The sequence below is a fragment of the Nicotiana tomentosiformis genome, chromosome 2 (genome assembly GCF_000390325.3).
Source record: "Nicotiana tomentosiformis chromosome 2, ASM39032v3, whole genome shotgun sequence".
Classification (NCBI taxonomy): Eukaryota; Viridiplantae; Streptophyta; class Magnoliopsida; order Solanales; family Solanaceae; genus Nicotiana; species Nicotiana tomentosiformis.
In genome coordinates, this window is record NC_090813.1 from 139,549,675 (window position 1) to 139,573,299 (window position 23,625).

General features: G+C 38.8%; 2 protein-coding genes, 1 long non-coding RNA gene and 2 other non-coding genes across 8 annotated transcripts; 1 reads left to right on the top strand and 4 right to left on the bottom strand.

Moving 5' to 3' along the window:
* Nucleotides 1–720: 720 nt before the first annotated feature.
* Nucleotides 721–791, top strand: TRNAG-GCC (transfer RNA glycine (anticodon GCC)). The gene has a single exon. It is a non-coding gene; the product is annotated as a tRNA-Gly (tRNA).
* A 52-nt stretch (nucleotides 792–843) lies between these two features.
* On the bottom strand, nucleotides 844–916 carry TRNAK-CUU (transfer RNA lysine (anticodon CUU)). The gene has a single exon. It is a non-coding gene; the product is annotated as a tRNA-Lys (tRNA).
* Nucleotides 917–1,968: 1,052 nt separating this feature from the next.
* LOC104106957 (transcription termination factor MTERF5, chloroplastic-like) lies at nucleotides 1,969–3,069 on the bottom strand. Its single transcript, XM_009615624.4, has one exon. It carries the CDS (start codon nucleotides 3,067–3,069, stop codon nucleotides 1,969–1,971), a length of 1,101 nt encoding a protein of 366 aa, XP_009613919.1.
* A 1,554-nt stretch (nucleotides 3,070–4,623) lies between these two features.
* Nucleotides 4,624–22,619, bottom strand: LOC104106958 (zinc finger CCCH domain-containing protein 44). 4 transcript variants are annotated; one of them, XM_009615626.3, is made up of 11 exons: nucleotides 21,969–22,619; nucleotides 21,645–21,724; nucleotides 19,114–19,301; nucleotides 17,717–18,734; nucleotides 17,498–17,625; nucleotides 9,517–9,576; nucleotides 9,381–9,431; nucleotides 8,511–8,581; nucleotides 7,442–7,596; nucleotides 7,264–7,335; nucleotides 4,624–7,182 (listed from the first exon to the last, which is right to left on the bottom strand). In XM_009615626.3, the coding sequence occupies exons 1-11, from the start codon at nucleotides 22,283–22,285 to the stop codon at nucleotides 5,348–5,350; spliced, it is 3,975 nt and encodes a 1,324-aa protein (XP_009613921.1). In that variant the 5' UTR covers nucleotides 22,286–22,619; the 3' UTR covers nucleotides 4,624–5,347. The 4 variants fall into 4 exon arrangements, with proteins under 4 accessions (XP_009613921.1, XP_009613920.1, XP_009613923.1 ...); XM_009615625.3 differs by having other exon boundaries at nucleotides 17,717–18,752; XM_009615628.2 differs by lacking the exons at nucleotides 19,114–19,301; nucleotides 21,969–22,619.
* LOC138906702 (uncharacterized) lies at nucleotides 10,842–17,491 on the bottom strand. Its single transcript, XR_011414271.1, has 2 exons — nucleotides 16,373–17,491; nucleotides 10,842–15,555 (listed from the first exon to the last, which is right to left on the bottom strand). It is a non-coding gene; the product is annotated as an uncharacterized lncRNA (long non-coding RNA).
* Nucleotides 22,620–23,625: the final 1,006 nt, after the last annotated feature.

Below are 23,625 nucleotides of genomic sequence, written 5' to 3' on the forward strand. Positions count from 1 at the left end.
GATTTTCTTGGAGAAGAAAGGGATGGGTTTGATATTTTTATTAAAAAGTATTTTTTGTAAAAATAAAAAATGATGTGGCATTAATTTATCTGAGGTGGATATGATGTGTCATTTATATCAGCGCGAGCAAACAACACACGATATCGGAGGTGTTTAAAACTAATGTTTTATATAAGTTCAAGTGCCTGGTTAAAACTATGTGGAGTAGGGGATCGGGATGTCAAAACCGAATAAGTAGATGTATTTGTCCGGCTATTCTGCCAATTTAAAATTTAATTATGGAAAAGCCTCTGCCATTAATTACGATTACAAAATAATGAGATCGCTACTACGTAATTGCTATATGTATTGAGGCAAACCTTGTATTGAGGCAAACCTTTGATTCATTTTTATTACAAATTCGAATTTACCTTTTCCTTTCGGAGACCGTCAGTTCTTTCTGGATTTTTTTTTTTTAAAACCCTCCCAAATAAGGAGGATCTATAGTGTTTTCACACTTTCCCTCCAACGTGACTCGAACCCAGGACCTAACGGTCGTGGGTGGAGATGCTTTTACCAACTGAGCAAGCCTCACTTGTCACATATGCATGGAATTTGAATACTTAAGCTTTTATGCATGAAAACCAAATAGCCCCTAACATATCACCAAGAATGATATGCCACTGCTTACTCTTACCAAATATTAGTATATATATATCAGTGCTAATAAATAACAATAAAGCACCAGTGGTCTAGTGGTAGAATAGTACCCTGCCACGGTACAGACCCGGGTTCGATTCCCGGCTGGTGCATTGCTTTTTGTTTTGGTTGTCTCCATATAATGGAGAAAGAAGAAAAAAAAAGCGCCCACCGTGGGGCTCGAACCCACGACCACAAGGTTAAGAGCCTTGCGCTCTACCAACTGAGCTAGACGGGCTTCTTGTTTACAATTCTGTAACAGCACTTATTTGACAGAGTGTTTAAATCTTGATATCTAAAGAAAACATAAGATTTTTAGCCTTCTACTCTTAAGAAACTGTGAATAAAAGTACTGATTGGTTCAAATCTATTGCAATCAAGCGTCCAAAGATTGCTTGTCAATAATAATAACGAAACCCATGTAGCTCAAAACTTGTTTTTCATTTGCTTCTCTTGTTTCCATTTTAGGAACTTGTTCCACCATGGGGCATTACGCACGATGTTGAGTTGATTTTCATTTATTTATAAAACGAAATATCATTAACTGATTTTGTTAAAATATATGATATGTATAACAAAAACTCAAACTCAAGGAAAACGTTGATTTTCATGTGAAAATGATTTTGCATCAATCTCTTGACTACATATATGCATTCTTCACTACTGAAGAGATGAATTGCAGCCAAAGGGAATGTGAAAGATTTAAGATATAAATTTTTGCACCTAATAGCAAAAATATGTTCCTCAAAAGTACTCTACAAATTGAGAATCTCAGCCCTGTTTAAGGCAGCACAAATTGCTCTACAAACTTCGATTCACTGAGCCAGAGAACTTGATATTAGTTATGCTCTCTCATACGCAACTTCTCATCTGTGACGGGACACTTTTCTTTAGGGTATATGATATAAGGGAAGCAGAAGCGAAGATCTCTTGTTTTAATCCCAATTTCCTCATAAGAAAGTCCAAGTCCCTCTTGATTGCAGCCTCTGAGAAAGTTAAACAACAAGGTACATTCTGAACAATGGTAATCATTTTTTGATAATCATTCTAACCATGGTTATTATATCCTGGTTAACTCCTGAAAATTGCAAACTTCTTCTTTAAACAATATATTTTTGCTTTAACATGTAGGTTTCCAGGAAGCAAAATAAGTTGGAAATGACAAACAATAAGGCATGATATTTTTGCTTTATCAGGACAGAAATGATTTTTGGAAACACTGACTATATTTTTCAGAATACAAACTGAAAAAAGAAAAGCAAAAATTGTATTGCACTACAACTGAAAATTTTAAGGAGCCACAGTTTTGTTGTGTGATTCATACAATTCAGGTATCTGATCCTTGTAGGGCAGCACAAAATACTCAATGAACTTCGACTCTGTTAAGCTCAGAACATAATAGAGATCCAACTTTCTCCTCTCAACCTTCATTTCATCCAAAATTTTCAAGACTTGCACCCGAGGTACCACCCTTTTTTCCAAACTATAGACCAAAATTGAAGGATGAGAAGACAAGTAAGCAGGTTCAAAACCGAGCTCCTTCATGTACATATTCAATGCTTTCTTAATCTTAACCTCTGAGAGTGCTACACAATAAGGTAATTTCCTGAACATCACGAGTATATCATCATCAGACCATCCAAAACTCTTGAAAATTTCAATCTTCTTTTCCAACCTAGACTTCTTTTGCGAGGCTAACGTATGAAATCCATAAGGAAAAATAGGGGAGTTAAGCGGAAGCCCAAAATCCTTCTCCACCCTAAGCAATAAATCCTTAACCCACTCAGTCTTTTGTGTAATGTACCTAGGATTCCTAAGCACAAGTGTTTTTATTTTCACATCAGAAACACCACAGTTTCTCAACAACAATACATTAGACTCCATAATATGATAAGCACCAAAAGAAAGCAACCACGGAGTTCTCTTTATAGCCTTAACTACATTTTCATTAGTGCCCAAAGTTCTCCTAAGACAGTCAATAGTAGGTCTCAAATGAGTAACTAAACCTCTTTCAACAATTGTTGTATCTTTAGTGATGACATTCACCAGGTCCGACCCGGATAGCCCGAGGTCAATAAGGCACTCGAATTTGGGTTTTAGGGTTTTGGGAAAATCATAGAATAGCAATTTGGGTGCTCTAGAAACTAATTTTTTCATCTGGGTATCGTCCAAACCGGATTGTTTCAAGAAATTGAGGACTAAATCGGGATTTTTTAAGGTTTTCCATGAAGTTACCTTGGAAGATGTAGAGGTTGCTTCTTCTTTGGAGAATCCTAGAGAATTAACCAGGTATTTCACCAAGAAATGTGTCGGGGCAGGAGCTGGGGTTGCACTTGTTGAGTAGAAATATTGAGATACAGCTCCTGCTTTGCCTCTGAATCTGACGAGCATATCGTTTAGCTATTGCTGCAAAGGATTTTGCAAGAGTAGAAAATAGTTGAGGGGTTTAACTGTTTAGATATTTAGTTCGAAAGAAATGGGTCTTAATCTGCAACCGCCCAGCCCGTTCTGATTTTTTTTCAAAAAAATTGTCTCAACTTGCACCACACTCCCACTGCTAAAAATTGCACGTGCTAGCCACTATTCAGACCATCTTTTGAAAAATAACCAATGTCTGAAAGTTCATTAAAACGTAGTTACCTTGAACTTGAATGCGAAAACACTATAACAGGACAATTGAAATCCAGAATACTATCTTGGATTTGAGGGTGAAATTCAAAAATAGTCAGATTTATAAGTGATAATTGAAAAATAACCACAATTTCAAAAGTAATCGAAATTTAGCCACTTTTTATGTAAAGATAAATCTAAACAAAAACATTGTTCAAAATTCAGAAAATATTCCAGCATAATATGCTCATAATATGCTGGAGTTCGAATTTTGTACATGTGAACTTCCAGCATAACATGCTGGAATTTCATAATGTGCTCGAGTTCCAATATAATATGCTGGAAGTTCATACACATATGTTCCAATCTCCAGTATATTATGCTGGAACTTTCCGTGTGCTAGAGTTCCAACATAATATGTTGGAAATTCATATACAGGTGCTCCAATCTCCAGTATATTATATGTGAGAACTTTTTGTGTGCTGGAGTTCCAGCATATTATGCTAAAAGTTCATACACAGGTGCTCCAATCTCCAGTATATTATGCTGGAACTTTTCGTGTTGCAGTAAAATAGTGGCTATTTTTCAATGACTTTGTAAACGCTGGCTATTTTTCAATTATCAGTCCAAAAACTGGCTAGCCCGTGCTATTATAACTGAAATTGAAGTTTTTGTTTTCTTGGCCCACCCGCATAGACTTTAAACCCACCAATCACACCGCCCAACCCTAATTAAGAATCAGAGAAGCACTATTATCAGTCAATTGTAGACAGGTTAATGAACAATCATAACTAGAAGGAACTAGCTAGTTGATAGCAGGCGTCCAAAATCAAGTCTAGAGACTTAACTAGAACTGCACAAGACATTAGTCAAGTATTTAGAAAACGGGTACATTTATTTTGATGATTTATAATCAATAAAAGTTGAAAAAAATAAGAAGATTGATAGAGTTGTTCAATGTTTAGTTTAATTTGATTCATATATTTTAATAAATCAGTTAATGTTATTTCTACTTTTTTATTTTATAAATAAATGAAGATCAACACAACTAAATAAACACAACATCGTGTGTAACGCCCCATAATGGGACAAATTCCTAAAAATGAAAAAAAAAAAAAACACAAGTCTTGAGCTACAGGGGTTTGGTTATAGTTATTGTTGAATCTACTTTGACCAAGCAATTGGTTACAATACATTCATTAACTCGACTCATCTTTAACTTATCAAAAATTGAACCAACCAGTACATCTATTCAGACTTCCTTAGAGCAGAAGCTAAAATGTTATGTTTCACTGGTAGAAATGGCAACAAGATTGAGGATAATAATAACCAATCTCAGAAGAGCAGAACCTCTTTTCTCCAAATGTATACGTACAGAATTCGTGACTTTCATCAATTCACTGCTGCAGCTTGTACATTAGCAATATTTTCAGGATCAAATACAAGGATAATACACAAATACAATTGTTTTTGCCTGCTTTACTGCACTAGTTTCTACCAGGTTAACATTATGGTTCTGTGGGAAAAATAATTTTGTACCCTGCCATTTTTACTGGCATTCTTTCGGTTGAATTATGAGAGTTTAACTACATCTTACTGTAAAAGATTTTGGTTGTACAAAAGAAAAATTAAAGCAATTGCCGTGAACTCGCCTTTAACTTCTCACCTTCACGGGTGGAGATAGTCGCATGAATCTCCCTTCCAGCAACACCCACTCTCATAAAATTTACAAACTCTGTCCTTTGGTAGGAGGCCTAGAGTAACCCTCAGCACCAAATGGCTGTCTGCTGAATGACCTATCCCTACCAAATCCAAAGTCCCCTACTGGAACAACCCAATCTCTTGGACAACTAGACCTCTCCCGTGTATATATACTGTGTTCCAAATGCTGGATTCCCAGTAAAAGTGGCACGATTCATGCGTGAATTTCCCCGTGCAGTTCCCATGCAGCTATCCTGACTACCATTCGCAAATCCCTGAATCGGTACACCCGAAATCCTGTTTCCAGATGCTGCCCAACAATCAGAGGTCATAGCTTCCAGTACAGTACTCTGACTCATCACTGAAGCTGCAGTTTCTTGGCTCGTGGTAGAGGGTTAGGTACGTTGGACCCAGCTTCTCCCTGGGAAAAGGAAACATCAGCCGACTTTGTTTCTCCCTCGCTGCTAGAAGATGAACTCCCGTTAGACCTCTTTAAAGGATCAAATACAACAGCCTGTGATGCCCCCGCTAGTTCATCTGTCAGAGAGGATTGACAAGGTAATTGAATATCTTCAGTGAAGCTCAAGGCATCACTTTTTGCGGGATCAGGCGTGCGAGTCAGCTCCTCAATAGAGCTGAACCAGTCACTAGTGCACACAGGTATCATCTCCTCACTGCACCTCATGGCTGAGGTTGGTGAAGCCATACCACTTTGATTTTGAGATTCCATTGCATCGACTTCAGCTAATAGATCTGACACTGATTCCTCATCTAAAGTGCTGAACTCAATTGGCTCGTCAAAGGATGCTCGCCAATCGGAACAGTTTGAGATTGGATGAGATGAGGAATTACGATCGAGTTGGTTGGCATCAGAAATAGGTGCGTCGACACGATCACACACTGCTTGAGCTGGTTTCAGCGAAGAATCAGATACAAGATCAGAGTCCACAGATGGTCTCACAGCTGGTGAACATCCACCCCATCCATTAGCTATTTCAGGAAGCTGGGCCCCACTGATCACTAAACTAGAAGCACTGCTCCAGCTAGGGCCTGAATGCTGAACAGTAAAACTAGAAGGAAAAGATTCTTTGTCCGCTGCTGCCTGCCCAACTGGAGCTTCGTCTTTCAATTTTGGAGTAGGACTTGGTAAATCCTGGACATTTGAAGCACAAACTGGAACAACCGAACTAAAAGAAAGCAGATTTTCAGCAGCCTGAGCTTCAACATCGGCATAGCTTGTTTGTGGGGTAGGACTGGGCAGATCTGGATAATTCTTGATACCTTTCTGTTCCAATGAATCACTTGACTCAGTAACTGAAGCAAAACTATATCCAGAATCTATGTTAACCGAACTTCTATTACTGGTTAAGGATCCCCAGTTCTGTCCAGACGACTGTCCTAAATTCCTCTGACTGTTGAATAGCATACTATGGTTGCGGCCATCAGATATTTGGGATATTGTGCTTCCACTTGAGTCCTGGACCATATGACCGGTACTGGACTGAAAAATTTCATGGCATCTTTTCCCATGTGGAGGATCTCCATGCACGTTCCCATGACTGGATGAAGGGACTGGACTGGATGGTCGGGGTTTGTAAGAATAAGAGTTATTCAAATCCAAAGATTTTGGAACAGATGAGGATAATCCATCCATCCTTGTAGTGCCGGTGTTACCATTAGAATGGTTATTTATAATACGGAGGTGCCAAGGTACCTCCCTCTCTCCACATTCTCTCCCTGTTCCAGTTGCACTTTTACACGCACCAGCACTACTGCTTACAGAAGCAGCACCAAGCTCCTGAGACTGGTGTGATATCTCATCATGCGGCCGAGGGGCTTTATGGAACAGCCCCTTTAGTGCATTAGTTAAAAATACTGAGTCATCATGCTCATCATCTGTCCATATCCTCATATCAGGTGGGAAAAGCCCCGACTTATTCCACTTCCTCAACTGCATCACTGAAAATGGTCCTTGTTTTCTACCACTAGGGTCACGGTAATGCCAAAGATTGTCTGTTTCACTAATGTTAGTGGATGTTGAGTTCACTGTAGAGAGGCTCGCAATTGAAGTTTCAGATGCAGACCTATCCACAGCCAGACATGCAGTATCTTGATTTCCTAGCTTCTTCAAGATATTATTTCCATGGGCCTCTCTTTTCTCACTCATTTTACATGGCATAGATCCCTCTTTAGCTGGATAAACAAAACAAATATTTTATTTAGCTCATGAAAAATCAACTTTTGAAAGACCTGCTAGTACAATTACTATCTCACCTTTCCTCCGTGAAGAAACAAGCTTGTCTTGGCTTCTATTAAATCTAGTGTATCTTGGCCCCTCATATTCAACTGCATTACATAACCATCAGCAGTAAGCAATCTTTCGGAATGTGCACAATAAAAAAGAATTAGCAATAAGTTGGAAAAGAGCGACTGAAAACACAATGCTGTACACCTTGTTTCTTGAAGTCGGATGCACCAGCATCTTCTTCAGATTCGTAATTAGGATCCATATTTGGATCAGCACGCACTTCTGGAATTGCGAGTAGCCTCCTCCGGCGCTCCTCAGGCGTCTTCAGAAGCTCTAATTTCTCTACACATTCTCTGAGCGTAAAAGTGTCAAGGAAGTCCTCATACCCATGGTCAATGTCTTCTCCAATTAACAAGTACAAAAAATGACATCCATAGATATTGAAATCAAAGTTTCTCTTTTTTGAAGAAGAATGTCGAGATCAAACTTTCATATTGAAATCTTATAAATCTCCCAATTCATTTAGATGTTGAACTGAAAATTGTGATGTAACAACAGCACTATATGCTTCCAGCAGTAATCTCATGATTAAAAGATTTAGATTATATTTCTATAGCTTAAGTAATTTGTATGTAACACATTTCATTTGTGTTATTTATAAGAGGTGACTTGCAAAAAGAAAAAGCAATTCTGAGTGAACCCATTCTTTTAAAATGTGTTAGTTTTTGAAATGGTCAATCCACTAATGCATGTGAAGATCCAGACAAGCACAATGTAGTCAGAACCTTATCAAAATAATTATTGTTAAAACATATTTGTAAAGCACTCCAGCTTATACCAAGTAAATTCATCCATCTTCTTATAATGATGAAAAGAAATAAAGGACGTCCATCTGTACTCAGGTTAAGTTTTACTTTTAAAAAGTGTTCAACCTAATTAAAATGTAATTCAAATTAGTTATGTTCCTGTTTAGGACCAAGCTTCTCGTTGTAATAAAATTAGTCCTTTTCCCTGTTCAGAACCAACCTCTGTCCTCTGACTGCTTTTTTCCCCTCATGCTATAAACCAATTTTTTTTTTCATTTGCTAAGGTAATCAGACAGAAACATATGGAACTGTCAGAAAAGAGACGGTAGCAAGAGAAAAAGGTAAGAAAAAAAGCACAAAAGTTTTTGAGTATGGTGCATCAGCTATTTCAATTGGAGGCGTCATCAATCTGATTTAAAGATAACAAAAGTATTAAGGTAAAACAGTTTCAACATAGAAAAGGATATTCTTTTTTACGCCCATTCTCACTTGCTCGATCACGAAGATGGATGAGCCGCAGTACCTCTTCTTCCAGAGACTGTATTTTTCAAATAAAGAAGCAACAGCATATCACAACACAGCATTTTTTTTTTGAAATATCAAAACACAGCTTTTTTTCTTTTAGAAATATCACAACACAACATTTATAACATTTATAGAAATGCAGGGTAAGACTGCGTACAATAGACCCTTGTGGTGCGGCCCTTCCCCGGACCCCGTGCATAGCGGAAGCTTTGTGCACCGGGCTGCCCTTTTTTTTTTAATACAAAAATTTTAAGTTCCATGAGAGCAGCCACAACAATTTGCCTACTTTTGTTTTTGAGTTAGAACAGCTACTTACTTTGGAATGTGGAGCAACGAAATGTGTAGATTAGCTACCATTTCCTTCTTTCAGCAGCAGCTTCTTTGTGCTTTAGCCCAATTATAAAGCACAAAAGAAACAGAGAAGAAAGGAAACCCTTCTAAAACATTTTAAAGACTTAATTTAAGCTCCTTCAATCCCACCTTACTTGACCGTCTCCATTCCAATTAAATTTACTTGACGAAGGGAAATTTATATGAATATCTAACAAAGCAAAGTGTTGCATCATATACTAAATTGCTTCTCCATCTTCGCAATTAATCTCACTGCATATGGCCCAGGGGCAAATTTAAGGAATTTTGTAATACTTTTGCTCCAAATATTAAGTAAATCAACCATGAGACAGGATATCACCCAGAAATGCTGAGCAATATATTGAACAAAGTAGGTAAGATTAAGATAATTTAAAGGAAAGAAGAGCAAATAGCAATGAATAATAAATAAGGTGCGATCACATAGAAAGCAACTGGCATACATCATTGAGTTTTACAGCGCGGAGTTCCATTGCTTTCTTCTGTATCTCACCCTATGTAAAAGAATAAGCATCAATAAGTCAGATGTCGTAGTATCTTAAAGCAAAACTTAAAAGTATCATCAGTTTCGACACTTACTATCGTCAGCCGCTTTACAAGCCCACATTTTATAATCTGACGTAATCTTCTGCATTCATCCTGAAGAAATAACTATGAATGATCAAAATATCACACGAATCAACAACAGTCACCTGCTGAAATTGCTACATACCCTTTACAAGGACAACATACTGAAATTGCTACATACCCTTTACAAGGACAACATACTGAAATTGCTACATACCCTTTACAAGGACAACATACTAAGGTAACAGAGCAGCCGAAATTATTAGAATCACATTGTTGAGGGTATGAATTGTAGTCTCTTTTTTTAAAAGAAAAATTATCATTAACTAGGGGACTGGAGAAAGGAAAGGAGGATAAAAGGAATTGAACCCGAACCTATAGTGTGGTAAACTCCCCTGATACCACTAGGCCCCATGATTTGGTGGTAGTCTTTTTAAACAATGTTTACCTCATGAGCTATCTTTTGAAGTAGATTTAGATCCAAGGTCCGCATTCCTTTAACATATCATAGCCAAACTCAGCCCTGATATTGGGCTATGGTCCCCATATTATGTTATTCATGCTACAGATGTCCAACCCTCCAACCCTGAGCGTATAGAAGGGTGCTAGAGTCTCAGATAGGTTGAGGGTATGGACTGTAGTTTGTTCTTTATATGATCTTGGACAATCTCACCTCATCAACTAGTTTTTGGAGTTGAATTAGGTTCACGTTCTATTTTTCTTAACATAAAGTAAGAACAAAAAGACGTTGATGTACCATTTCTAGACAGGCAAATGAAGCTATTTATTAATAATGCAACAATGTTGCAATCCGTTTTTCCCAAAATGCACCTGATTTATGCTAAATTTTGATTCTATACATGACATGGTCAATTCAGCATGCCATACAACCAAATACCAGTGGACAAAAAAAGCCTAATTTTCCTCGCTTTGAAGCTGCTTTAGAATGTATAGAAATTGTAGACCCTTCAAAGCAACAAAACAAGGGAGTACCCAAGAAAAAGGATTCAGGCCTTTCACAGTTTGTAAACAGCACAAGATAGGGAAGGACAAAAAACAAAGGCGCACATGATACATTGAGAAGTAGATTTCATAAACCACTAGACCACTAACATCATAAGAGTGATCGTCAGTACCAAAAAGGACAATTTGGTAAAGTCCAACTTTCAGGTTGCAATGGTTAACAGAGTATGAAATGATATAAGGGGTCATTTGGTTCACATAAAAATGGCAGGTTGGGGAGTGTTGTCCAAACTAAATTTTCCCATCTTACTGAGATAAAATAGTTCCTATTTTTTCTTTTGTTTGGGGGCAGGTTGGGGTTTTTTTTTTGGGGGGGGGGGGGGGGAATAGCTAACAGTGCACACTTAGACCCAAGTTTATCTTCCCACCACCGTCCACCAAAACAACCACCGCTGATCCCAACCCTCATTCCCTCCCTGCAGCAACCAAAAATCATCCACTTCTAAAGTTGAATTACTGCTATTATGATAAAGTAAATAAAAAAATATTAATCCGAACTGCAATCAGGGCCCCGTATCCAGAATAACCCACAGAATAAAATCATCCAACTCTACTCCCAATCCCCTCAATAACAACCCAATTCCTATTCGTGGATACTGCAATCGCCCCCTAACATGGAGATATTACAATGCCACCAAATTGATAAAATATTATAAATTGATATGCAAGCCAACTCCAAGACAGCACACACAAAATAAAATGTTACTTTAGCCTCAATTTCGGTGATGTATAATTCCCTTAGGGGATGTGAATAAAGCTTAGGCTGCTACCTTTTCTGGGATAAATTAAGCTAAATTTCATTACAGCAAGAATGATGTTCTAAGACTCCTACAGATGGTTGTTGTTAGGGGCATGACTCTTTGACATCGGGTGTGGCGCGGCTGTGGCAAGGATTGGGCGTGATGGCCTTGCCATTGGCCTATGTGCGGGCAATGGGCAAGACACTGTCATGAAGACTGTTGTGGGCAAGTATTGGTCAAGGTCTTGTGGCAGGCTTGACAAGGCAGTGTGGGCAAGTTGGGGCGACATGGCATGGCATGCGCGCCAAAGTTAGTAGCACGGGCACTTTGGGTTGTGAAAATGTCAAGTGCGGGTTAAGCTAAGGCAAAGCAGTGCGGGATGATGGCAAAGGTTTTAGCTAGCTAAGGCAAGGCTATGTGAAGAAAAATACAAGCAATGGCACCGGTGAAACAAGGGTTGACATGGGCAAGGCAGAAACTCGGCCAAGGTGTGTGCAGGCGGCAGTGTCGTCGAGGGTGTGCGGCAAAGTCATAGGCGGCAGATTGCGGACAAGGCATTGGTGCGGAGCAATGTCAAAAGAGCCAAGGCTGGGCGCAATGCCAACCTTGGGCATGCAACAACTAACCAAGTCAAAGAGCACATGCAGTGCACATGCCAAAGTAGTTGGCGGTTACCTTTTTGTAACTACTTGTACCCATGTCTGCTTTATGCTTGTATCCATTATCATTTCGTGTAGATCATGGCCTATGTAGTTGAGGATGTCAACTACAAGATATGAACAGATTTAGCATTAGCCCGCCAAGTGGCAAAAGCTGTAGACAACAAGTGTCAATGTGATGCCAAGTGCCAAAGGCTGCCTATGTGTTATAAATAGGTGCCTTTGCAGTTTGGACTTAGTCAGATTGGTGTGTGGAATTTCGTGTGAAATTCAAAAGGGAAACAAGAGTGAAACGAGAGGGTTTCTAAGTGTTTCAAAAAGGACTAAGGCTAGGCATTAGGCAGGTCTTAGTGTTGGCTAAAGAACAACTTGTGTTCTTTGTCAAAGTGGGGATGTGATCGACTTGTGATCATAGTCAAGTGAGGGTTTCCTTTGTAAGTTTTCGAATTAATACAAAGGTTGGGATTTTCCCGCATTTGATTGTGTTCTCTTTACTTTGCTGCCTAAAATTGAACTAAGTACAAACTTGCTGAAAATTTGGCTAAGTGTTGGGAAGGCTGAGTCAAGTGCACAACTTGACTGCCGCACGGGTGTGACTTTGGGCTGACAAAAATCGCCCCGTGACAACTGGTATCAGAGCAGAACAGGTTCGTGGCGGTGGCAAGACGGCCAGTAGCAGATTTTGGGATATTGTTTTGGAACATGGCTGGTGGCACAAATGCTAAACTTCGCCAAAGGGTGGAACCGTTGGAAGCACTCGTTGGGCAGGCCCTTGAAATAGGCGTTGATTCTTCTGTTCTTGCAAGAATGGCACTGTTGGAGGCAGATTATGCGGCGAGACATGAGACTACGCTGGCAGAAATGGCCTTGGTACACAAGGAAAAGGAAAAACTGCGTGAGAAAGTGTTTCTACTTCGAAGAGCTTTGCAAAATATTGTCCCAAGAAGTGATGATGGCACCAAAGAGAAGATTCCGGCACCAAAGGCTTATGGTGGTGCAAGAAGTGCCAAAGAGTTGGAAAATTTCTGTATATGGAGCAGTATTTCCAGGTTGCTCGTGTGCTGAATGAGGAAAAGGTGACCATCACTCCTATGTATTTGACTGATGATGCAAAGGTATGGTAGCGTACACGAGCTGTGGAAGTGGAAAGTGTTGGACTGCCCAAGATTGAAACTTGGGAGATGCTGAAGAAGGAATTAAAATCTCAATTCCTTCCGAGCAACTCGTCATGGATTGCAAGAGATGGACTGCATCGCTTGAAACAAAGTGGCACGGTGAGGGAGTATGTCAAGGAATTCTCATCCTTGATGCTGAATGTAAGTAAAATGGCAGAAGAAGACAAGCTGTATTACTTCATAAGCGGATTGAAGGGTTGGGCGCAATTAGAGTTGAGAAGGCAGAATGTTCAAAGCCTCTCTACTGCTATTGCAGCGGCAGATGTGTTGACTAATTTCAATTTAGGTGATGACCCGGCTGAATCTTCGCATTCAAAGTCCGATGCAAGGAAGGAAAAGGCAAGGGAATGGAAGAAAAGCGGGAAGGGCCAAGCTGCCGAATATGAAGGGTATGCCAAGAATGGAAGGCAGGCGTAGACTTTCAATGGCAAACAGAAAAGTGGCGAATTCAAAGGTGGTTTTACTTGTGGTGGACCGCACTTGAAGAAGGACTGTCCGGTACAGGCCAGGGTAAATGCTATGTTGGCTGCGGAAAAACAGGAGCAAGTGGCGGAGGCAAATGCCATTGTGGCAGATGTGAATGGAGCAACAGGGGCGTTGTATGTCAACAACCCCTTGGGGCTGATAAACTGAGTTGGCTCGACGAGGACGTCGATTTCAAAGGGTGCAGGTGGTTTGTTAGGACCTGACTCTTTGACATCGAGCATGGCGCGGTTGTGGCAAGGATTGGGCGTGATGGCCTTGCCATTGGCCTATGTGCGGGCAAAACGATCATGCGGGAAATGGGCCGGGCAAGACATTGTCATGAGGGTTGTTGTGGGCAAGAATTGGCCAAGGTCTTGGGGCAGGCAAGACATGCTTGACAAAGGCTTGACAAGGCAGTGTGGGCAAGTTGGGGCGGCATGGCATGGCATGCGCGCCAAAGTTAGTGGCACGGGCACTTTGGGTTGTGGCAATGCCAAGTGCGGGCTAAGCTAAGGAAAAGCAGTGCGGGATGATGGCAAAGGCTTTAGATAGCTAAGGCAAGTCTATGTGAAGCAAAATACAAACAATGGCATGGGGGAAACAAGGTTGACATAGGCAAGGCAGAAACTTGGCCAAGGCATGTGCACGCAGCAGTGGCGTCGGGCGTGTGCGGCAAAGTCATGGGCGGCAGGTTGCGGACAAGACATTGGTGCGGAGCAATGTCAAAAGAGCCAAGGCTGGGCGCAATGCTAGCCTTGGGCGTGCAGCAACTGACCAAGTTAAAGAGCACACGCAGTGCACATGCCAAAGTAGTTAGTGGTTACCTTTTTGTAACTACTTGTACCCATGTTTGCTTTATGCTTGTATCCACTAAGATTTCGTGTAGATTATGGCCTATGTAGTTGGGGATGTCAACTACAAGATAGGAATAGATTTAGCATTAGCTCGCCAAGTGGCAAAAGCTGTAGACAACAAGTGTCAATGTGTTGTCAAGTGCCAAAGGCTGCCTATGTGCTATAAATAGGTGCCTTTGGAGTTTGGACTTAGTCAGATTGGTGTGTGGAATTTCGTGTGAAATTCAAAAGGGAAACAAGAGTGAAACATGAGGGTTTCTAAGTATTTCAAAAGGGACTAAGGCTAGACATTGCGCAGGTCTTAGTGTTGGCTAAAGAACGACTTGTGTTCTTTGTCAAAGTGGGGTTGTGATCGACTTGTGATCATAGTCAAGTGAGGGTTTTCTTTGTAAGTTTTCGAATTAATACAAAGGTTGGATTTTTCCGTATTTGATTGTGTTCTCTTTACTTTGCTGCCTAAAATTGAACTAAGTACAAACTTGCTGAAAATTTGGCTAAGTGTTGGGAAGGCTGAGTCAAGTGCATAACTTGACTGCCACGCAGGTGTGACTTTGGGCTGACAAAAATCGCCCCCTGACAGTTGTCCTCCAAGTTGCTTTCTTTCCTTGCTATTACAGAAACGACACTCTTGCTAACAAGAATGATTTTCTAAAACTCCAAACATCACCCTTGCTATTATGGAACAATCTCATATTCCGCACTCCAAATAAGCCAAAAAATAGACATGGTTGTTCCTCCAACTTGCCTTCTTCCATTGCCAATCCTCTGAACACAACACCAACAACAACAACACCAATACCAACAACACCACCTATTCCTCACTCCAAATAAACCAAACAAAGACATGATTGTTCCTCCAAGTTGCCTAAATAGACATGGTTGTTCCTCCAATTACCATCTTCCCTTGCCAATCCTTGAACACAACAACACCACTCCAAATAACATCACTCCTGCTACCATGGAAACAACAACATACCTAGTGTTTTCCCACAAGTGGGATTTGGGGAGGGTAATATGTACGCAAACCTTACCCTTACCTTGTGAAAGTAGAGGAGTTGTTTCTGGATGACCCTCGGCTTAATAAAGCAACAACAATAAATGCAAGAAGAATGATTTTCTAAGACTCCTAAAATCACTCTTCCTATCAGTATGGTGAAAAGCGGGCGCTTAAAGCGAGAAGCGAAGTGAGGCGACCCATCGAGCGCTTCTGCTATCTGAAGCGTAGCAGGTATTCAAAAGCGCTCGCTTCCTACTAAAAAGCGAGAAACGAGGAGGCGAAGCGATGCGTAAGAAGCGTGCGCTTCTCTGTTTTAAAGGGCTGCCCACCTATTTAATTAAAAAGGATGTTCCTTTTTTAAAAACATATCGACCAGCAGCAACAGAGAAAGAAAGAGGCGACTAGGGTTCAAGTTTTCTACACCTTTTAAGTCCAGGTATGTGATTTCTTCTTCTTCCTCCTCCTTCTTCTTTTTCTTTTTCTTTCACTGTTTCAGCATCCAAATAGCAGCGAAATGCTGGCGAATTTTTTTTTTCCCTTCAGTTCTTCTTTCTCATTCTTCTTCTTCATTTTCTTGCACTGTTTTTTCGTTTGAAATGCTGCCCATTTTTTATTGGAATGGTATACTGCCCTTCCTCTTATTTTTTTATCCTTTATTCTTAGTTCTTATTAGTTGATGAAGAAGAAGAAGTTGAAGAATATGACGAGCAATATAATAATGATAGTGGAATACAAGAATTTGACAATCTTGTAGAAGAATAGGATGCTCATTTTGTGCTTTAATTGATGCTACTCTTTAGTTTTTACATTGAAGTATTGAATGTTGTCTATGCAGTATTTATTTTAATATTTTTTTTTTAAATTCCGCTTCACTTCAAAAAAGCGAGCGTTTCGCTTCTCGCTTTAAGCGAAAAGGGGGTTATCGCTTTTCCTCGCTTCACGCTCTTCACAACACTGCTTCCTATTATGGAAAACTCTCCAATTCCTCACTCCAAATAAGCAAAAAAATAAACATGGTTGTTCTTTCAAGTTGCCTTCTTCCCTTGCCAATCTCAAAAATTCTTCCACCTTTATCAGTAACACCCATGAGATATTGAACAGAAACCCACAGTTTTTGATTATAACATACAAGTCTGCAATTCAATAAAAGGTGATCTGTGTCCTCTCTAGACTCCTTCCACAAGCAGCACCGAACTACAATGATCCATCTCCTCTTCCAAAGATTTTTCAATTAAGATTGTATATTGCACTGTTGGGAGGATAGAAAAATCCAGTAGAACAGTCGAGGTGCACGTAAGCTGACTCGAACATCACTATTATTAAGAAAAAGAAGTTTGTACCTATACTGCACATGAGGTAAAGAAAGCTAGTTTCTTCATTTCTCTAACATTCCCCAATATCTAAAAGAATTGTTCCGTACACTGCACAGAGTCCTAACTAATAGGTATCACAGAACTTTTTCTTCCATTGTGCCCTGTTTTTGCTAGGTCTGCGTGAATTCCAAGAGATTGTAGGTCAATTTATGATGAATCCTCACAATAGATGGGACACTAATCTCTCTTTGTTTTAATTGTTAGGGCCAAAGAGAATTATTATTTAGAGAAAGAAGGGCCAAAATTGGGACACTAATCTCTCTTTGTTTTAATTGTTAGGGCCAAAGAGAATTATTATTTAGAGAAAGGAGGGACAAAATTGGGTGTTAGCGGTTAGTATTAAGAGAGGACAATTGAATAGGGGATAGTACTCTTTCTCCCATCTACCAAATGAATTTCTTTCCCGAACAAGAAGTCTCTCTATCATCATCTCTAGATTTACTTACTATACAAAACTACATATAATACAGAGGTGTTGTTGCTACCTTATTTGAGGTAAATGTGATGTCATAGCCTAATTAGGAAAAAATGCAACAAAAAAAAAAAGACAGAGAAAAAAATATTGTGCTACAACAAAGAACAGAAAATATGAATATTCCACTTACCTCCTGCAATATCTACCTGTAAGCAGAGCTCTTAACAATTGTGACCAAAAAAGGATGCAATTCAAAGTAGTGAACAAGGAACAATTGCTTGTATCTAGTTACCTCAGAGAAATTTTGATTTGAAATAGACTCAATAGCTAGAGCCTCTTTCTTGTTTAAGTTTAATACTACAAGAAGTACATCAGCTGTCTTATCCCCAATCTTGTATGGAATAAGTGCCTTGCTTGTACCTGCATTGAAGATATCATGGCTCTGGAAATTAGGGCAAAATCTTATTTACATCATCATTAGTTAAGAAAAGCTTTTAAGAAAGATCCGTACCTATAACAGGGACAAGCCTGTACATTTCTTGCTTCTGATTGTTACTAGATATTCTTATACGGACAACTGAGCCAATAACTCTGCCGTGGAACATTTCCATATCTTCAATGAGACTCTCCATCAAATTACGCCGCAAATATATGAGATTGATATTGTGAGCATCAATTGCACCATATTCATCTAGATTAATCTGCACCAATTTTTCTTCAGAGTTTCTACGAGATTTACGTTTCTTAGTTTTATTTTTCAAGAATGAGCTATCAATATTGTCATCAGCTTCCACATGGCTAGTAACAGTTCCAACAATTCCAGCCGGTATAAAAGCACTCTTCTGCGAACCCTCCTTTATCAGAAAGTGAAACTCAAGAAGCTTTAGCATTTCTATGTGGCCAACACGAGGTTTTCCAAAAAGACTTTTGAGCCTCGAATCACAAATTATTTGACTTTTCTGGCGAGGATCTCGAAGATTATTTCTCTTAATGTACTCTAGTAATAATGCCTGCACATCAGAATGAGATAAAGCAGAAGTATCACCATTTTTTATGTGTGCAACAAGCTCCAAAAGCTCTTTGGATGCCCATTCCATGCGTCCAGTCAAAGATATCCCCATGCTGGTGCCTGCTTCTTCTGTCTCCGAAGAATCTTTACTCTGTAACTCTAGTTCTATGGGCTGTGTTAGCTCCAACTGTGGAGTACCGCCAGCAACACTTAAACTTTCAGGCTCAGCAATTGTTCGGTTTTCAGTGCTTGGAGGATCCTTGCAAGGTGGCTCTAGCGATTGTTTGGGTTTCTTCAGCTCCAAATTGTCAAAAGAGTTGCCCATAGTACCTTTTCCATCGAGGGCAACACGATAACCAAAAGGTAGTCGCTGTCTCTTAGCAATTGCATCTGATTCTTTGCATGGATTTTTAGCTTGAATTAGTTCACCTAATGTTAATGATAGCTTTTCTTTTACGTACATCCAGTATACCTTGAAAAGAAACTCCCAGCTGCTGTTGTCATCAAAATCTACTTGAACCTGAAAGGATTTCAGGCACTTAAAGCCAAATACAAATCGCAAAGAAGTATCAAAACCAAACATACCGCAGAAATAAAAGAAAATAAAAGGTATACCCTAATACTATCCATGAACAAAATTTTAAACAAACAATTTCGTTCTTGTTTTTATTATTTACAAATCTAGCAAGGCATGATTGGAAAAATGTTTGGACAAATTTAGTAATTGCCAATTGGAACTGATGATCAGATCAGTTCCTGGAGAATGTGCCATTTTTTATTTAACCACAAGGCATTAATCATTCTCAGAAGAATGTATCTTACTCAAAATCGAAAAGACTTGATGAACTCATCAAACGCCAAATCAACAATCTGTAATGAGATTATGGGGCACAGCATACCATCTCCTTGTTCCCTTGGTCTATATTCTCAATCAGCATGATCATTCTCATGCATGTTGAGCAAAAGCCTTTGTTTCCTCGAATACGGAGGTAATCAGCATTTCTTGTACATCCTTTGCACACTGAATATGTACAAGTATAGCACATATATTGGGAAGCCTTTTGGCATACACTACAAATATGCCAACCTGAAAACGAAGATAATTTGAGGATGTCATGCAAGCCTCAGGGGGTGGTGATGTGATAACCAATATAAACAGCATATGCACCTATTACCGTATCTTATTTGGTTATCTTTAAGAAACTGACTACAGGACTTACAGCCTATAAGTAAGAATCTTTTTCTTATTTTTTTATTATTAACTTATCATTCATGAACATTGTCGCCAAAATCAAACATAACAGACCAAATCTTCTGAAGTTAAAAAAAAATGTACTAAATGGAAATGGGATGCAAAAATGTTCAGCACCACACGTGGCAGTCATTAACATTCCCATGTATATTTGGTGTTTAATTTTAATAAAGTTTGATGTTTTTATTTGTTTGTGGTTGCACCTCTACTATGAAAACAGATTCTCCGAATATATACATTTATATATGTGGGGTATCAGGACAGCTTGCATGCATCTCAACTATTCTATTGGATACCTGCATTCTTGGTTATTAAAATCCATTCTTTTGTCACTTAAAGCGACAAGAAGCAAAGGCTTATCACTTAATGGGTGATTATGCTTTAAAAATGACAACAACGAGAAGCGGTTGATTCTATTGTTTATTGGTATGTTGAAATAGTTAACAAACATTCAATTATTATAGTACTCAATTAATATATGTTTGAAATTTGTTAGTTTTTCAAAAAAATTGCATCTCATTACAAAGAAGCATGCAGGTGACTTTTTATTTTACCATATTACCAGTGACTTGTTTTTCGCTTCAAGCCCCATAGACCATGCCATTTTTTTTAGCTCTTTTCTCTTTTAAGATTGCCTGCATTCTCACACCAGTACAAGTACCAAATACACTTGTCCTCGATCATATTACTGATGACATACTAAAAATATTTTAAAACCAACCTTTATCCACTTTAGAGATTAGACCTATAGATTCTTTGCAGCTTATTCTAACATTACGATGATGAAAACTAAGAGTCGGCCTAATCTGGTAAGTAACATCAAGGATTCTTTTTTTTTTTCTGGAAACCAAGGCTTCTTTTGAGCAACCCAAAAGATGACTCTGTTCAATGTAGTTCCCAGCTTAGACATAGTTCATTTATCATTTCCTTACGGTACCGTTTATTTTTATTGTTCAACATTCAGTGTAATCAAATGATCCCATCTTTGTTTCTCTAGGTCATGGATGTTTAGTTTTTTTTTCAGGTACCATTTAGTTTGATTGTGTAACGTTTAGTGTTAACAAATATCCCATCCTTGTTTTTGTAGGACTTTAGTTTTTTTTTTCTTCCGATTTGCAATTCTCATCAAACAAGAAGAGAAATTTTTCGAGAATACCACAGAGGAAGAGATCTTTTCGAGATTCTCTTCGATTATGTACAGACAACAACAACAACAGTAGTAGTAGTAGTAGTAGTAGTAGTAGTAGTAGTAGTAGTAGTAGTAATAGTAATAATTCTCATTGTATCAGGATACTACACTATAACTTTCCATATTTAATACCTACTACTATTCAGCTAACCAACTTTTGTCCAGTAATCAATTGATAACTCCAATATCTTATCCAGTGAAAGACACTATGAAATAGACATCCAAGACTTTTCAGAACGCCATGGAAAAATAATTGTTACATCTATAGCAAAATTAAAAAAATGGCTATCAATTAACTTTAAGATTTTAAGGATAAAGATTGTGTTTATCGTTATATATCGTCTAAAAACTTATACACCATCATTTAAAGATTGCGTTCATTTAAAGAGAAGTAACAAATAAGTACTAATTTTAATGTTATTTACAATGGAATATATGATCTTTTGCCTAAATGATTGATGTAATGCAGTTCGGTGTAGCCAACTTATGATGAGTTAAGAAGCAGAGGTAGTATGAAGTATTCAGCATCACACTCCTTAGAGATTCTATGAGATAGCGGTACAATTGAGTGTCTTTTATAATTTTTATTATTGTGTACAATCACCTGCCATGAAATTTAACTGCGCCTTTATCTATGTGTTTCTGGTAACACTGCGATAGGCCAATAGCATGGTCACCTTTATCCACAAGGTGAAACTTTATATGGTAATTATCCATATAACTGAAACAAATGCCAGATGCAGTAGTGATATGAAATTATAGCCTATAATGCACCCTCTCCGAGATTAGATCTACCAACAAACATAAATCTATATGACCTTGCCTGATATTTAAGCCACTCTTGTGAATGAACTAAACCAGCAATTGCGGAATCACAACAAAATTCACAATTGTTGTGCAATAAAAGATCAGGAAAAATCTCATAACATTAAAACAAGATTAAAAAAAATAGAGATGGGAACAACAATCGTAGAAGCAGAGGGACATACCGCAGGTCCATTTAGCGTCGGATCGGAAAAATGCCTCGTCTCGTTTTATACAAGATGGATGGTATGCCTTCGGACACCCCCTAAAAGTTAAGGAAACAATCATCAATACAATCAATTAGCGACTTCTCAATCTCAAACCATTACGAAAGCAATTTGGAATAAATTAGAAAAAATACCTTTACATTTACCATTTATGAAGTACTACTACATCAAATGTTTTAGCTGAAACTGAAGTAAACTTCAACAAAACGATTCAAAATAGAAAGAAGGCAAAATTTAGAAACTTAATTTATGTGAATACCGAAAAGCGCGTGGTTTACTCACTTGCGATCGCATAGGACAAGAGAACCACCATCGAAACAAATGAAGCAAACATCTTCCCCCTCCTCATCCTCCTCTAGCTGTCTCTTTGTTGGCTGAGCTTTCGCCGCAGCTCCACGTGGCGGCCGTCCTCGCTTCCGCTTCTCCGCGGAGCCGATCATCGTCACAGAAGTCTTCACCTGCAAAGCCAACGTAGTAGCCGGAGAATTCCCAAGAGCAACGTCAGCATCCGTAGACACCGCTACGGGAGCTCGGACTAGCTGCGAGTCGTCCATATCCTGAATTGAAGTGCAGAGCTCCACTGAATTATCACCGTCCATGGAGAATTGAGCTCAGAGAGAGTGTTATATAAAGCTAGGTTGGTGAATTGGGCGGATTGTTTAGACGGCGGAGCAATGATCGGAGAAGTGAGGACGGTGATCATTGACCATGCGACGTTCGTTGTTAGAGTAGGTGGAAATTCCTGAGACGGAAAGGGAGAAAGATAGAGGAGGGGATAGGGGACGGTGGTTGCCCCCCCTATTGGCCGAGTCAAGTGTGTGTAAAATGTGTGCGCGCGAGAGAGAGAGAAATAGGAAAAAGAGAATTTGGTGGGGCTGAATCTTTTGGCAAAACATGACTTGTGAATACACATGCGAAGAGGCGCAGGCTCCTCGAGCAAAGCCTGATTTAATGTGAAAATAGTGGGTATAAATATTGTTACTCCCTCCATTTCTTTTTTAGTCTATATTCAAGGCATTCAAGGTATGTCTGCTTGCTTGATATATGGTGTTTTTAAGGTATTATTATCAAAATATGTCATTATAATTTCGATAATTAAATTGCTTAGTTCAGTACAGATACTCGAATGAGTATTATCTTTATTTAAGGTACCTTTTTACTTTTGTGGATCCGTGGTTCTTTTTGGGATGAGTGGGTTCTCAATTTCTCTTGGTCTTGCAACTCTTGGCTTTTAAGAAGTGGAAATAAGAGTCAAAATAGTTAGGTTGGTCACCAAGTGAGTCGCCCAAAAAAGACAACACTCTGAACACAGGCGGAGCTACAGTTTCGGACGCGGGTTCGGTCGAATCCAGTAGTTTCAGTCCAAATTTTATATTTATTTTAAAAAATTTATTGAATATGTACAAATTATTAATCTATAATCCATTAACTCAAAATAAATAAAATTCCGAACTCATTAGCTTCAAATCATGGCTTTGACTCTCTACTCGAGGACGGCCTAACTCCTCCTCCTATAGCATGCAATTTTCATCAATTTAATTAAGTGTGCCAGTCAATTTGCGGTTTGGAAAAAGACAAAGTTTACGTAAGAGAAGATAGATGCTTCTACTAGTTGACGATTATCTATTTGCAAGTAATTGCAAGGGAAATTTTCTACTCGCATTGAAAAGGAAGACATTCCCCCACCCAGATGGACTTAGGGGTCGTTTGGTTCGTGGTCAGAAAGAGAGTTAGTTATATATTAAATTTAGTATAGCTTATACTATGTTTTAGACTTTTAGTTGTTTCGCTATAAAAGTCAGCACAACAGGTACGTTGCTTGATTATCATTTTACAATTCACAAATAAAAAAAATAAAAATAAAAAGTTATCAGTCAATTTATGTACTATTTTATGCTGGATAAAAAATAAAATATTAAACCATGTATAACTAATTATT